Source organism: Bolinopsis microptera, chromosome 8 (genome assembly GCF_026151205.1).
Source record: "Bolinopsis microptera isolate Bmic1 chromosome 8, MBARI_Bmic_1.0, whole genome shotgun sequence".
Lineage (NCBI taxonomy): Eukaryota > Metazoa > Ctenophora > Tentaculata > Lobata > Bolinopsidae > Bolinopsis > Bolinopsis microptera.
The window spans coordinates 12,487,729-12,504,026 of record NC_087079.1 but is presented as its reverse complement, the minus strand read 5'-3'; the positions used below and the strand labels follow the sequence as shown (position 1 = coordinate 12,504,026).

The window sequence follows — 16,298 nt, the reverse complement described above, 5'->3', positions numbered from 1 at the left end:
TGTCTCGAAAAAAAATGTAAGTGAAATTTTTCAAAGTTTTTCTAAAAACTACTTTTCTCCGTGTTTTAAGCTATTCCGATCATTTGAGCCAAACATCATTAGCTAATTGATCCAATTCTCATGTCCAATTAACTGATTGTCTGACGTAAAAATTGCCTTTACAAAAGTTTTTCTCCTGATTAACTCCATCGACAAGAAAGCTAGGTTGTATTTCGAATGGAAGAAGACTTGTACATTAAAACTACCTGATGGGGATCCAAACAAGCACATCTACTACAAGGAATTCGACAAGTTTCTCGAGAGCTCAATAAAGATGGCAAAGGCTATGTGCTATACTCAAAAATTCGAGAAGTACAGCATGAACTCAAAAAAGACTTGGGAAATTATAAATGAACTCCGTGGCAAAAATTTGTCTAGATGTAAGGACGATTTTGTTATAGATGGCCAGAGAGTTACTTGCAGACGAATAATTGCTAACAAATTCTGTGAATATTTTACATCTCTTGCAAGTAATCTCAATAAAAATGTACTGTCAAACAATAGTATTTCTCTGGAACCAGTAGAATCATTTGCTCAGTTTATGTCTAATTCGGTATCTGACTCCATATACCTGGAAGAAACTAATGAAGAAGAAATTATAGAGGTGATCAGAGATTTTCAAAATGGTAAGGCGAGTGACATACCTATAGTTGTTGTAAAAAAACCGGCCAAGCTCATTGCTGGTACCTTGGCTAGGCTTTACAACACATGTATACAAAGTGGTACATTCCCAAGTATTTTTAAAACTGGTAAAGTTATTCCTATTTACAAGAAAGACAATAAGGAATGCATTGAAAATTATCGGCCTGTATCAATATTACCTTTATTTGGAAAGATCTTCGAGAAGGTCATTTATAAACGCCTCTATAATTTCTTCACATCTAAAGGTGTACTAACAGACTCACAGTTTGGATTTAGAAAAGGCCATTCTACCACCCATGCTCTACACAAATCTATAGACTCCGTTACTAAGTCTCTGGCAAGCAATAAACATGTCCTAGGGATATTCATTGACTTGAGCAAAGCCTTCGACACCCTTGATCACGATATTCTTTTATGCAAATTAAATTCCTACGGTATTAGGGGCACAGCACTTACCTTACTAAAAAGCTATTTGACTAACAGAAAGCAGTATGTTATGTATAACGATGTACCATCAGAAACAATGGACGTGAAATTTGGAGTACCACAAGGGTCAATTCTAGGGCCGTTACTCTTCCTATTGTATATGAACGATATAGTAAACTGCTTTTCAGACAGTGAGGTGAAATTTGTACTTTATGCTGATGACACTAATATCTTCATATCAGGACCATCTAGAGAAGCAACATACAAAAAAGCCAACTTAGTACTTAAACATGTCTCGATTTGTTACTGGAAACCCAGCAATTGACAACACCTGGGCGTGAAATTGAGTGGCTCCCCCTAAATAGCTGGGGCATTGAACCAGCTTAGTTGATCAGCATCCCATCCCTTGCATACAATTAATTACAAAAGCGCTAATTATACCTGTTTCAAGAGCATCCTGTCTGGAAGTTCCCTGACTGCCGTGTGAATCTTTGGATCTATTTTTGGATCTATTTTTATATTGATATGATTTTTATATACCTATATATCCATCGCATAATTTCCATGTCCGCCTGAACAAACCTGGCACCATCAAATCTTACCTCTAGAAACCCCAGAACAAATCAAGCCTAGTCTGAATTCAAAACTAGTTGACCAGCTACGTACAGTTTCCTGGACAACTGGAACCTTTTTGGGCCATGCACAAGCCAATAGCATGTATGGTCCTGCAGTGGGGTCTCCTTGTCCTTGGATCTGTGTTTTGATCCGTCTTTTCTTAAAATTTTCAATTTGTGTCACTAAGACTCACCTATTAAATGTTAATCAACACCACTGGTCCTAGTTAGATTTAGCCAAGGCACGACTACTCAAAAGTAACAGTTAAATAGGTGTGACATACTATTATATTCTTATAATTATATCATATGAATTGATTGCACTGCTAATAAATAAAATACTTTGTTTTACTAAAATACTTTGTTTTACTTTGAAAAGGAGCATACAAAACCCATTTTTAATAGATTAAAAATTCTTACAGCTCAAAACTTGTACAAATATCACTGTATTTTAGAATTCTCTAAGATTATCAAGTACCACTGCCCATACTCCCTTTATGAGGCTATCAACATTTCAAACCGTGCAACGAGTCTAATGGTTATTCTCCTAAATAAATCAAATACATTTTTGTTTAATGCAGCCAAGCTTTGGAACGCTGTTCATAAAAAAATTTTAACTTCAAGCAATTGCTTAGAAACGTCCATTAGCTTGATAAAACTGAGAACCAAAGCACTATTAATACAAGCACAGGCAGCTGACTTAAAAGATACTTGGACTCCAAACAATTTTAAATTGCAGTAATCAAATCTAATTGCAGCGGCACACACTAACTATTACTATCATGATTGTACTATAGACAGAAAATCTTTCAAATCGATTTTGGGCGCTTTTTAAACATTTGTTGTAATGTTTTTAGATAAGTTAAATATCTAAATTTATAAAATTTTTTATCGGAATTAATTAATTGATATTTAATAATTTATTCGGTAGGTTTATCTGGTATTGATATTGATTATATTGATATTGTTATTATTGAACGAAGCTAACTCTAGACATAGTTAATACTACTTCTTTTAAGAAAGGGACTTGGAGTATAAACGACCAAGTTTGCATAAATTTCTACCCAACCAAGAACTCAGGAGGCAAAGGTGGGTGCGTAAACTTTTGGTCTGCACTCTCCGATCCTGTATCACCCTGGATTCTTCTCGACGTATCTTTGTAAAAGTTATATACCTTTTAGTCAATCTCTTGCTACTCCAAGTCCCCTAAGATATCTGATCTAAAGTTCGTGCTAGTTATATATATAATATGAAATATATTTTTGTGTGCTTTAATTGATACTAAATAAAATTGTTGTTTTCTTGAAATTGTTGTTTTCTTGATAAGATAAACACCCTCGATTAATCTGCAAGCTTTTACGATGTTCAAAACTAAAGATATTCGACAAACAATAAAGTTGGTAAAAAGTGGTAAAAGTGGCAAAAAGTGGCCTTAAGACACGTGGAAAAGTTTGGAAAACGTGGCCAGCCATAGAGGGCACCTAAGGGGACTTAAAAACGTCAAAAATCCTTAGAAAGCTTCTTAAGTGTCGGTAGATCGATTTTTTCAGACGGATCTGTCTGTACTATATAAGCTTGACCCATGTAATCCCTGAAATGTTTGTACACTTCTGATACGGAATTCAAGAGTTATTCAAGGGGTGCGTGTGGACTGTTACTTCTGGGCCAACCTGTATGTATAAATTTTACTAATTAATGATATTATGGAAAATTATGAACATTAATCCTCTGGTGAGGACGGTAAAATTGAAATCCGCAGATCTTCCTCGAATTTCAACATAAGTTATACGATTTACCATCTGTCAAAAATATATAAGTTATAAAATAATATCATTTTTTACAGATATAAATTATCAAATAAAATCATTTCCTATCATTTCAGCAATTTCGATAACTCAATTACTTCAGAGCATTCTTAAGGTTTAATATGGCCTCTGAGTAGTCCTTCAAATGGGCGCTGTTAGCTAAACCACTGTGGTCCGCGCTGTCTATAGCAGTGCAGAGTGTCCGTATACTCTGCATTATTCGTAAGTCAACTGCATCGCTGTCCTGAGTGGGCACTGCTTCTGTTCTTGTTCCTGAAAATAATAAATGTTTAATAACATAAATAAACAAATTTTATTTATTTTATTACACTAAGTGGACACTCTCACTTCGTCCCCAACTATCAAATATGTTCGACCCACTCAAACCATAAAAGGTGCTGTGCATATAATTGCATGATAAAACCCAACAGCAAGAAATCTAACTGCATGCATAAAAAATGACAAAATCTAATCAAGTTACAATGCATCATGTTCAATGTTCCAACCTGAACGAGTAACAGAACTTTGAGCAGCAGCAACAAGTCTGGGAGGAGGTGAGGGTGTCCGTCTCAGTTCTCTTTGTTCCCTCTCTGCTGCTTGTTGAGATAACATGGCATATAGATCTTCTCTGGTCGTACCCACCGGTACATCAGTGATAACTGTGGTGGTGGCTGGGGCCTGTACAACTGGCTGTTCATTGTCCGGTACTAGGTCAACCTCTTGGCAGCCAACACAGTATGTTTCCTTTCTTCTGTTCTGAATTAAAAGTTATTCAATGACAATATAACAAACGTGCAATGACTTTTAAGTTAGTTTTAAACTAATTACAAAACTACAAATCTATTACATTTATTGAGTACTACTACTCAGTTAAACAAAAATTCATGAAGATTTTGTTGTAACTTTGTATGAAAAGCATTAATAGATTAATAGAACATCACTAAAATAATTGCATCCTAAAATGTTTTCTAGTTTCTTTTTAATGTAGATTACCTCTAATAAAACCGTATGGCAGGTCTCACATTCATCAGCTAACATCTTGTAGCCTCTTAACAAATAGTTGCCAACTAAGCTACTTATCCGATCCAAACGCTCCATCCTTTCGTTTTGATCAGTAGAATATACATTAACCATGTCACCTGATGAGAATGAAGTTGAATGACCTAGTATAAATACAGAAAATAAACAACAATAAGATCCTATTTATATTGGTTATTGTGAAGGGTGTCAGAATCCAGAAGAATAAACGAGTAGAGGCAATTATAACACAAGGGTCAGAAACATAAATTTTTAATTAAAGACGTCGAAACAGCCAAAATTAGAACCTCAAGTGTTCATCCACCACCATTCCAAACAAATCGAATCAATATTCTGACATAAACATCATCATAACATCAAAGATAAATCTTAAAATTGTAGTTCCACTATTAATATAAAATACCCTGGTGCACAGATTTGGAGTTTTTCTAGTACTTGTGCCCAAGTCGCAGAAAGAATTCGAATCTCCAGTCTTTTCTGAACGATTAAATTGAAGTAGTACTAACATATAATGGTCACATTACAGCTACAGTCTTGTGACACTGATGGTAAACTGTTGTGACATTTTTGTTGTGCTACAGTGAAAGCCTTGTTACACTTTCAGCCTTTTGTATGCTGGAATGATCACCTGGAATGATTTCTGTGGCGAAAGCTCTAAATAAAAACTATTTCAATCTTTTGCGATTTGAATACAAGTACTGATAACCCAGAAGTCTCTATCACAAGAAAAGCAAAATAGGCTGCAGAAAAGAGCACACAAAACAAATGAAACAAACTTTCACGGGTTATACTCCAAAAATATCACTGCAATTTAAAAATGTTTAGAGTCCAAATATCTTTTAAGTCAGCTGCCCAAAAAAAAGAAATTATTTCGGCCCCGTTTATTATTTTTATTACTTAGCTTGCTTTCCATTGCTCGCTCCTTGCTCTCTCCAGAGCCCTTGCGCTTGCAGTAGCGCGCGCCCGCCTCACGGTGTGAAACAAGCGCGCCCGAAGTGGCGCGAAAGCACATGGTTAGGTGAAGCTTGCTCCTGTCAAAGCTGTATACTGTATATAACTCGAAAAGAGCGCCGCGCATTGAGATTGGCGTGCCAGGTAATATCGTTTATTGCTAATGCAATGAACTAACCCGGTTCGGCACGTGCCCAGTATTTCGCGTCAAGAAAAAAGCGGCGAGCGCTATAGTTACTGGGCCGCGCTCAGCCTGTCATTCCGCCGAATCTCTATTCGTCATGAACATAATAGCCTGAGGTCTTCAGGTAAGCGCTATAGCTGCTTATCTAAATTATAAATATGAGTATTTGTATCAATTATATTTCGTCAATATTTGTGATTTTGCAATTTTTAATGACATGTGATACTGTCATCATGAATATTCTTTTTTATTTTTTGTGAATTCGCGCGTTTGTCCCTTGACAGTTGACCATTGTTAATGATTTGGCCCGGCGAGAAGAAAGTGGCGCGCGCTACTTCGACGAAATTAAAACGAGTAAAATCCGTCAAGTTCGTCCCACACTTTTGTTTTTTTAGTAATAAGTTTAACACAAGTGTTGTTTATTGTTAATTAATGGACTAACTCGGCGGCCGCGCTACTTCGTAGCGGCAAAAAATTTGAAAATAAAGCTTAAGCGGCGCGCGCTTCTTTAAAGCAATTAAGGAAAATACCATTTGTTTGACAGATGTTACTCATCTATATTTCTTTGAAGTAGCGCGCGCGCCGCGCCGCTTTCTTTTAAAATGGCCCGAGGCAAGTGCTACGAAGTAGCGCGCGCTGGGCTAGTCCATTAATTATGGACAAATTATCCGTCTGCAACACAAGTGTTACGTGACATTAATAAAATAAGTATGAATATTTTTCAAAGATGAAGTGTAATTGTAAAAGTGTTGTTGTTTTAATAAACAGGGGAAAGAAGCAGTTCACTGGTGACCCATGTTATAATGTTCATAAACAATAAATAGAGATTTCAGATTTGGCGTAAAATGAATAAAGCGATATTAGACTGTGTTTAAACAAAAATCTTTAATTTAGATACTATCGTAATATTATGGGAACAGTTTTTCTACTTTAGCTGTTTAGTTCACAAAAAAATAAATATGGACTGCTTCAAATTGATATAGATAATTTGGGAAACTTTTGTTTCACTAACCACTGAGAACCACTGGTCTTTGGTCCAGTAACTGCATCTTCAATCTCAGTTTCATTTTGAAACGTCAAGTGACTGCATGGTAAAGTCAAATATTTTGTTATATGAACATTTATTCTAGTATCTTGAAGTGTATTAACTATTTAGCATTAAGATTTTTAATTTTATTCTAAATTATTGATGGACGGCCATCATAATTTGAATGTGTGTGAAACAACAAAACATAACCACTCAGACATGTCTATGAATATAAAAACTTAAAGGTAAAATATGATAGGACGGGCGCAAATAGGGGGCGCTTTTTCGGTGGGTCGCCAAGATGCAAAGTTACGCCGCTGGGTACTCAACAAATAAAAAAGATTTCGTCAAACTACTGGTGTCAATCTGTAGTATCAATCTGCAGTATCAATCTGCAGTATCAATCTGCAGTATCAATCTGCAGTATCAATCTGCAGTATTGCAATCTGCAGTATCAATCTGCAGTATCAATCTGCAGTATCAATCTTATTGTGCAACTGCAGCGTTATAAGCAGTTTGATTAGCGTATGTAACCGTTTGTCTTTCTTAATTGTTTGTCTCATTTCAAATACAGTGGGAATATTTATTTTATTGGTGACTGGTTTGAATCAAGATATACCCACTTGTAACACACTCACTTAGTTGGGTGTCATGTCTGAGCCCACGGTGCGAGGCCTGATCCACGTGGAGATTAAGGAGGCTATCGATCTTCCCGACACGGATGGTTTCTTTGCTGGAGCTACTGATGCTTATGTCAAGGTGAGTGATTTAATTTGAAACTTTAATCAAATGATACAGAATTATACAGCAATGAACTTATATAAAAACAATGGTGACAAAGAATGTTTAGGCTGGAATAATGCTCAGACTGGTTAGTAAATTTGACTGTAATATATTATGATTATGGAAACCGGGAACATCCATTTTAGAGCACATGTTTTAAACTCTTACTCTGGCCCCCATGAGTGTTTTTTTGTTGATATCGAGCTGAAATTCTGCAAGAAGTTTATTCATATCTTGTTCAAGATCAGTGTAAAATCTTGATATCGTTTCTGAAAAGGCTGCATTTTTATAAATTTTTAAAAGTCCAAGAGTGGTAATTTTACTTTTCAGGCTTGTTTTGACCAAAAATTCCGTCAAGGAACATCGGATTGTTTTGATGCTTGACATTTAAATGTTCTCTGAATTCTGGCGCAGTTTTTGATGCCCTCAAAAATGTGTTTATTCAACTGGAAAGTTGATCTTTTGGACCTCAAAGTCATACAACAAATTTAGGCATATTTGTCGGTTTTCGTATGTACAGATTTTTCTAAAACTTCGATAGGAATGTGCTAGAGACTTTTGGAAGGGTGCAAAATAACCGCAACTAGCACATTTATATATGCGTTATTGATAACAAAACACCATTAAATGCTTCCTTTTAAAGTTAAGGTAGAAAATATGATTTTTGTATCTGCAAAGCCAAAAAATGCACATTCCTAGTGCATGTTTCATTTTAAGTTTTATTTTGCTAAAGTGCCGATTCCACTCAGGTCAAACTCGATGGAGCAAAGATAGCCAAAACTAGCATTGTAGAAGACAAGTAAGTTACAATATAATTTACATCGTCTGCTATGTTCATAGTGTTTACTTAATGTTTTAATTTACTCCATTCAGTATGTTTAAAATGACATAATATATCTGTAGAGAATCGACGACGATAAATATCACCAATAACTTTAAGCAATATCTATTTAGTACGAGCCCAATCTGGAATCAGAAGTTCGTCACATTTATCAACCATATTGGAGACGTGTTATCGATAGAGGTGGTAGACGATGATATTGGGAAGAACGACTCTATCGGAACTCATGAGGTATTTACTGTACTTAGTAGGTACTACAGATTAGGTGTTACACCTTATATCTATGATAATATGTATATTATTTTATTTTATCAAAATATTTTGAGCATACACTTTGATTTGACCTGTGTACATTTGATCGCCAACAATCATCTTGCGAGAAAGAAGGTAAAAATGCAAATATTATATGCACTTGAATAGATGTAATAAAGCTGCAAACATGTTATACAGTATACACAAAACATGTAAAACTTGGCAAGATCACACTGTCTAATTGTCAGCCCTTTTTTATGATTTATTGTGAAAATAATGAACATTACCCTGGGGATTATTCGGTGGTATGAGAGAAGACTGATGTTCCAAATTTTATACCGTGTCGTGGCCGTATAGTGGCTGTATAATGGCCAAACCTAATCTCCCAATTACCCTTGCTACCTGTTGCAAATTACTTCGCTTCAGTAAATGATAATGATGATAGGAGCATCCTCGCTTTTCTATTTTTTGTAGGATTATCTTCCTTAATACTGCAGTAGTTGATAGTTTTAAAAACCTAGATAATTGTAAACCTCAGATTTCACATAACTTTAAAACGTGCTCGAGATATTATAGTGATGGGGAAGTGCAGAGTTGTAAATACTACTGCTACTGTAATCGTTTACCTTACAGTGACGTTATATTGTAAAAATAACGTTATTGATTTTATTATGGCGAGGTGAAATCTTAATTTTTTTTTTTTATTATCTAGACACTTATTTTACTTCGGTGTATTCCAACAGCCACAATGTTACACAAGTGCAACCAGCCAATTACAGGAAGCCGAAGGATCTTTTTGGCCAGTGACGGTTAAGGTAGTGTGTACCATACTTTCTTCGTCCGAGACTTTGCTGCAATGTGCAGCTCCTCATTTAACCCTCACACCCGATTTCTCGAGTATTCGGCTGAGTAGACCGGGGGGCTGCATAGACCACTCATGATCCTTAGCTGAACGTCCACGACGCTCACCCCACGACCAGGCAGTCAGTGGGTTTCGAACTCGCAACCTAACGATTGTAAGACAGGCGTTCTAACCAACTGCGCTACCTGCGCTAATGAAATAAGATCGCGAGTAAAAAACTGTATTTTCTCAATAATAGAAATGATGCCCAACAAACTATGTATTCAAATAAATAACTTTTCTTGCTGAACAGTAAATTCCATATTTCAAAGAGTTGACCGTGATATAAGGCTTCGTCTGATATTAGTACCCAAAAGCGAAAGTGCAGCAGTTGCAATGTGTCAACGCTATGCGCCTTAACTCCTTGAACAAATAAATAATAATAAAACAAAAGTTAAATTTATTACCAATTATTCAATCAATACATATCATAAATTCTAATATTGGAAACACAATGCAGAATGGATGTCTTAAACTATAATTTGTTGTCACTAATAATCTATTTACTTTCAAAGTTGAAATTTAGTTAAGTATGAAATGCCACCACATCATAGTTAGGGTAAAATATAATTCTTAAAAATTTTAAAATTAAGAAGATTGCTCTATGACTTAAAATTTAAAATTTAGCTAAAGATGTCTAATTTTTAAATAGTTGGTTACAGTTTATGACAGTACTGGCATGACCAATTTTATTGTGGCTGGTAAAAGGACCCAGTTGCCTGTAAGGGCTTTACCGAACCCCTGGGGACCACAATGTGATAGGATCAGGCCAGATGTTTCTATGTAGAGCAATTTATTTATTTCGGAGCTATGGTTACGTGGTATAGTTGGTGGTCATGTTTAAAGGTCAATTTATCCTTGTGTGCTAATTATCCATCCAGATGCTTAGTGATGTGAGTAAATCATGCCCTTCTACATTATATAACGTTTAACTATAAATTTGTTTTTACCACAGAAACTGTGGCACTAAGGTCAAGAATTAAAAATTTGTACTCTCATTGATAGTTAAAGCGTTTTTTTTTTTTTTTTCCCCAGCACTACTACACAACAAAAACCTGTCGGCCCACCGAGGAAACACAGTCGCAGAACAAAGAACCCAATTGTGCTCCTCTATTCTGCGATCGTGTGTATTTACTATAAACTAGCTAAATGCAGTTAGTAAAATTTTCTGGAATCATTCAAGTCGTTTGATTAGTTTATGTGTCAAAGTAATGTCCATGATAATCATATTTTTGGATCCCCGGTGGGCAAACACTCGTCCCAAAGGCTAAGGCAAACCTGTCAATGTTTCCCCATACGAAGTAAGGAGAACACATACTCAGCCTACAACTCCACCCATGGGACGAGACGTCGTGAGCCTCAAAATATATAGCATATACCCAGTCAGCAAACACTATACACAACATACATACGATACCAATCAATGTATAATGCCATTACTTCATTTAAAAGAAAATACATCTGCTATCTAATTTTTTTAAAAATTGAAGAATAAACCTGAAGAGAGGAGAAGGAGAGAGGGGTTTGGGAGAGGTAGAGTGGGAAAACAACAAGATCCTGTGCCGCAGGATTTTAAAATTTGTTGTATGATGATTCGTTTTGTGTCGTCTCTTAGATTAATATAGGTCTGATACCCTTGTCATGGTTTTTTGCAATAACACCGTGGTTTACTCATGTGATTATGTTTACTAAATCAACCTATTTCAATGATAATTCATTTGCATCAAAGTTGTAACTGCACCAAAGTTGTCGGTCATATTTAGACTGTAGTTCTAACAAAGATTTCTTAAGATTATTCTTGAATATACTGATGGGAGTGGAGAAGTCTATTTCACTTGTTGACTTACGGCAGTGATTCCAAATACTAGTTGATTGATAGATGAATAGTGAGGATGGAGTGGGTGGGATGAAGTAGTTGTCTCGTCTTGGTGACCTGTTGAATAAAGAGAACATTGAGATTGGTGATTGGAACTTATTAATTTTGAACATTTCCAGTAAACAGTGCAACTTATGAAGATTGTGGACAGTCAGGAAGTTATACTCGTTACAGATTGGTTTACTGTGTTCTAGTTCAAAGAAATCTTTGCCTAACATCTGCTTGATAACTTTACCGGTCTTATCCCTAGTGATAGGCCTTACTCTGGCACATGTTTTGAACTTATTGAAGTATGCATCATTATCACCAAAGAGAATTCTTATGCATTTCTTTTGTGTTTTAAATATGGCTTCTAGTTTATTATTTGATACACCTCCCCAAACAGATATTCCATAACATAGGTGTGATTCAAAAAGGGGGGTGTGGTACAGGTCCTTATATAGTTTTTTAGGTACACAGCGTCTAATTCCACATAGTCTACCTATCTCACATTTCAATTTACGGTTTAACGCTCTTAAGTGAGCATCCCAGTTCAGTTTTTGGTCAATAATGACTCCAAGAAACTTAGTTTCCTCCACCTTTTTAATTACTATATTATTTAGTGTCAGTTCTAATTCATTGGTGTTTGAATCTGGTTCATTTCTACAGTTCGGCTTAAAGTGGATATAGCAACATTTCTTTATGTTGATATGCAGCAAGTTACTCTTCATATACTGATGAACAAGTTTAAGAATTTTATTAGCTTTGCAGTAAAGTGTTTTTATACATTTATCTACAACAAATATGTTGGTGTCATCGGCAAAAAGTATAAACTTACCTAGGTCTGATACTCTATATATTTCATTGATGTAGATAATGAAAAGCAAGGGACCTAATACTGACCCCTGAGGAACACCAAATATTACAGACAGTTTTTCGGATTCTTCTCCAAGTACTGAAACATATTGCTGTCTATTAGAAAGGTAACTGGCTATCAATTTATTTGCAGTCCCTCGAATTCCATAATCATTCAGTTTTTTAAGCAGTTTATCATGACAGATTGTGTCAAAAGCTTTACTTAAATCAATGAAGATGCCTAGTACGTGATTTTTATCTCTTAAAGATTTTTCAATGTAGTCGACAGAAAAGTTGAGTGCATGGCTTGTCGAGTGATTTTTTCTAAAGCCATATTGATTTTCATATAATAATCCTTGCGACTGAAAGAAACTGTAAAGCCTGGAGAATATGATTTTTTCAAGTATTTTACCGAATATTGCTAAGGTTGAGATAGGCCTGTAATTTTCAAGAAGCTCAGCATTTTCTTTCTTATATATTGGACTTATTTTACCTACTTTTAGGTCGTCTGGAAAAAATCCCTGTTGCATACATTCGTTGTACAATACCGATAGTAGTGGGCTAATTTTGCCTGATACTGCCTTTACTATATGTACTGGTATGTCGCTAGCCTTGCCATTCTTAAGTTCCGATATGATCTTAGCCACCTCCTCAGGTGAGCAGTCATGTAGATATATATTAGCTGTATTCGATTTAGGTAAGAAGTCACAGAAACTTGGAAGCTGATTTATTTGTATCTCTCCTAGTTCTGTGTAGGCTGCATTAAGGTTAGATGCTAGGGATACAAAATACTTATTGAATTCATTAGCTATAACTCTGCGATCAGTTATCTTTTCATTGTCTATGGTAAATATAGGTCTGATATCACGTTTCTGTTTGCCACGAATTTTATTTATCAGTTCCCAGGTTTTCTTGGAATTTCCCTGAGTTTCAAGAAACTTGTCAGAATAATATTCAGATACAGCTTTTTTACGAACCTTTTTTAGAGCCTTTCTATATTCTTTGTAGTCATCATAACGGTTTCTTTTATTACTGTTGAAATCTTTCAGATAGTCGAATATTACAGGAACAATAGGATTCTGAAGGTTTAACGTTATGTTCATAGTAACCGACCAAAACAACAGTCAGATAACTGGTCTCACCAGAAATCTTACGTTAACATGTTTATAAACCCATACTCATAAATCTAGGTTGTCACAACATTCTTATCCTACCAACATTCTTACCCCAGCCCCACCTAAGGTAACCTTTATAAAGTGCCCACTTTGCAACCTTTTCATTATTCTTTGCGACGTTATTTCTCTAAATTTTACTTGAGCTAATAACACCAATCGTTGTACTTGGAATTTTCAGAATTATTTTTACAGTTCCATTTTTGAACGATTCAAAAATTATATAATTTGTTTCATAGAAGTCCCAGTTGTCCCTAAATTTGAACTTGTCTTTTGATGATGTTACTTTGGTATTACATGTTATGGATAGCCGATCTGATATTAGTGATCTCTATCTTTGATGATTTTTATTGTTTATGTAGGGTGTAAATAAAGTGTTAAATTTCATTTCATACTTTCCAAATAGTTATTGATAAATATGATGAGAGTCGACCTGAAGGTAAACTTAGGAGTTGTTTTACTATTCCTTCTGACTGGCCCCACTATTAATAAAACAAAAGTTAATAAAACAAAAGTTAAATTTATTACCAATTATTCAATCAATACATATCATAAATTCTAATATTGGAAACACAATGCAGAATGGATGTCTTAAACTATAATTTTGTTGTCACTAATAATCTATTTACTTTCAAAGTTGAAATTTAGTTAAGTATGAAATGCCACCACATCATAGTTAGGGTAAAATATAATTCTTAAAAATTTTAAAATTGAGAGGATTGCTCTATGACTTAAAATTTAAAATTTAGCAAAAGATATCTAATTTTTAAATAGTTGGTTACAGTTTATGACAGTACTGGCATGACCAATTTTATTGTGGCTGGTAAAAGGACCCAGTTGCCTGTAAGTCAATAATTGCCACGCTGTTACAAAATCGGGAGTAATTTCTGAGTCAATCTCTGACCACTTGGCAACTTTTGTCACAATCATGGTTGATCAGAATAGGCTCAGTTGTAAACTTCAAGAAGATACAACAGAAATGTCTTCTCGAGTAATAAACGATGACAGTATCCAAAAGTTCGAGAACGACATTTCTGCGGTAGACTGGAACTTGGTTAATAACTATGATTCTGTAGATGAAAAATTTGAGGCTTTCGATAAAAAATATAGTGAACTATACGACCGAAATTTCCCAATTAAGGCAAAAAAGAGTAAACCAGGCCGCCGTAAAAACACAAAGCCGTGGATCCAAGAATGGTTACGGTGCGCATGTGATCGCAAAAATAAATTTTATGAAGATTTTGTCACAAACCCTGTGAATGTTTGTATTTCCATTAACATAGTTTTAATACTTTCAATTACTACTATATAACTGTTTCAGGTGATATGTTCCCTGTTTATGTGTCTTAGGCTAGTGGAGCCTTGTTTGATATCCCTTCCCTTATACCCTTGGTGTTTCATTGCTTTCACTGGTACTTGCCATTTCACATTGGTAGCAAGGAAGTGAACCTGCTGATTTGAGATCTACCGTGATGACAGGTGAAAACTCAGAGGAGACACCTGCACCAAGCTTGGGTAACAATAGGACTGGATACAAGGCTCCACCGGCTTACAAGGAAGGTCGCTGCTATGAAGACTGGAGGTTGGACATTGATCTGTGGAGTGAGTTTACAGCTCTTCCCAAGAAGAGGAGGGCAACTGCGTTTCTTTTGGAGCTGAATGAAGGAAAAGTCAAGAACCATGTTAGATCCTTGGGCAAGGAAGTGCTCATAGCTGAGGATGGCTTGGAGCAGATAATAGCTCGATTAGATAAGATCTACAAGGAAGACTCGTCACATATAGCATATAAAATATACTGTAAGTTCGAACAGTATGAAAGGCGCGATGAAATGAATCTGCAGAGTTATATATCTGAGTTCGAGAAGTTGTACGACGATCTGAAAAAGCACAAGATCGAGCTGCCAGAAGAAGTACTTGCATATAGAGTATTGAACAGTGCCAAGCTGGCACCAGAGAAAGTTGATCTTGCATTGGCAACTGTGAAGAGTATGACCTATGCAGAGATGGCAAAAACGATAGGGAAAATCTTCACACGACTCCCAAACACTGACAGTCAGCAACACGGAAGTGAAACTACTGTGATAAAGAGTGAGCCAGAAGAGTGTAACTTTACCTACAACAACAACTGGAGACGAGACTCTAGAGGAGGTTCAAGAGGTTCAGGGAGTTACAGTGGTCCGTACAGAAATAACCGAGGAACCAACAGAGGAACTTCATTTCCATATAATTCAGGAGATGCTAGAACCAGGTTCAATAGCGGCTGTTTTGAGTGTGGAGAAAAGGGCCATATTGTTCGTTTTTGTCCAAAGAAAGCAAGAGGTGCTCAGTACTTCGCGGAGGAAGAAATGGAATCAGAGAACTCTGGAAGCGCCTACGTGACTCTGATGGTAGAAGAAACCACCTGCACCCTCATTCAGGAGAAGCCCGATTTCAGCTCCCTAGTGTTCGAGACACTATCGTGTGCAGTCATTGATTCTGGCTGCACAAAGACTGTGGTTGGAAGAAACTGGGTTGAACAGTATGCAGAAACATTGGGAGAAGAAGAAAGACGGATGATGACTCCAACTGAATGTGCAACCCCTTTCAAGTTCGGAGATGGAAAGAAGGTGACCTCAGTTGAAAAGATAAAGATACCAGGGAGGATTGGGACGCAGAAAATACTCATCGATGCAAATGTTGTGAGTTGTGACTTACCCCTACTATTGAGCAAACCCTCTTTGAAGAAGGCAGGAGCAGTAATTGACTTAACCAAAGACACAATGATGTTCAACGGAGAACAGGTCAAATTGCTTGAGTGTAAGTCAGGACATTACTGTGTACCCCTGTGCAACAGAAGGAGATGTCTCAGCGACTCAAGTGTGCAGTTGGTATTGACAGTTACTGAAGATACTATGGGTGGCACAGATGAAAAAG

At 36.1% G+C, this 16,298-nt stretch overlaps 3 protein-coding genes across 4 annotated transcripts in view; 1 reads left to right on the top strand and 2 right to left on the bottom strand.

Moving 5' to 3' along the window:
* LOC134819675 (uncharacterized) overlaps positions 1–16,298 on the top strand; it is a 242,709-nt gene that overhangs the window by 165,588 nt on the left and 60,823 nt on the right. The window contains exons 1-3 of one of the 2 annotated variants that reach the window (XM_063829753.1): positions 7,369–7,485; positions 8,259–8,308; positions 8,464–8,581. The exons of the other annotated variant lie outside the window; for it this stretch is intronic. Of the exons in view, the coding sequence (XP_063685823.1) occupies positions 7,378–7,485; positions 8,259–8,308; positions 8,464–8,581 (276 nt within the window). The 5' untranslated portion in view covers positions 7,369–7,377. Of the gene's footprint in view, positions 1–7,368; positions 7,486–8,258; positions 8,309–8,463; positions 8,582–16,298 lie in introns of those variants that run through there. 2 annotated transcript variants of the gene reach the window in all.
* The window catches only part of LOC134819676 (3-ketoacyl-CoA thiolase, mitochondrial-like), a 65,538-nt gene that overhangs the window by 23,477 nt on the left and 25,763 nt on the right, over positions 1–16,298 (bottom strand). The window lies entirely within an intron of this gene.
* On the bottom strand, positions 3,495–4,661 carry LOC134819955 (uncharacterized). The gene is made up of 3 exons (XM_063830118.1): positions 4,520–4,661; positions 4,033–4,282; positions 3,495–3,799 (listed from the first exon to the last, which is right to left on the bottom strand). The coding sequence occupies exons 1-3, from the start codon at positions 4,658–4,660 to the stop codon at positions 3,621–3,623; spliced, it is 570 nt and encodes a 189-aa protein (XP_063686188.1). The 5' UTR covers position 4,661; the 3' UTR covers positions 3,495–3,620.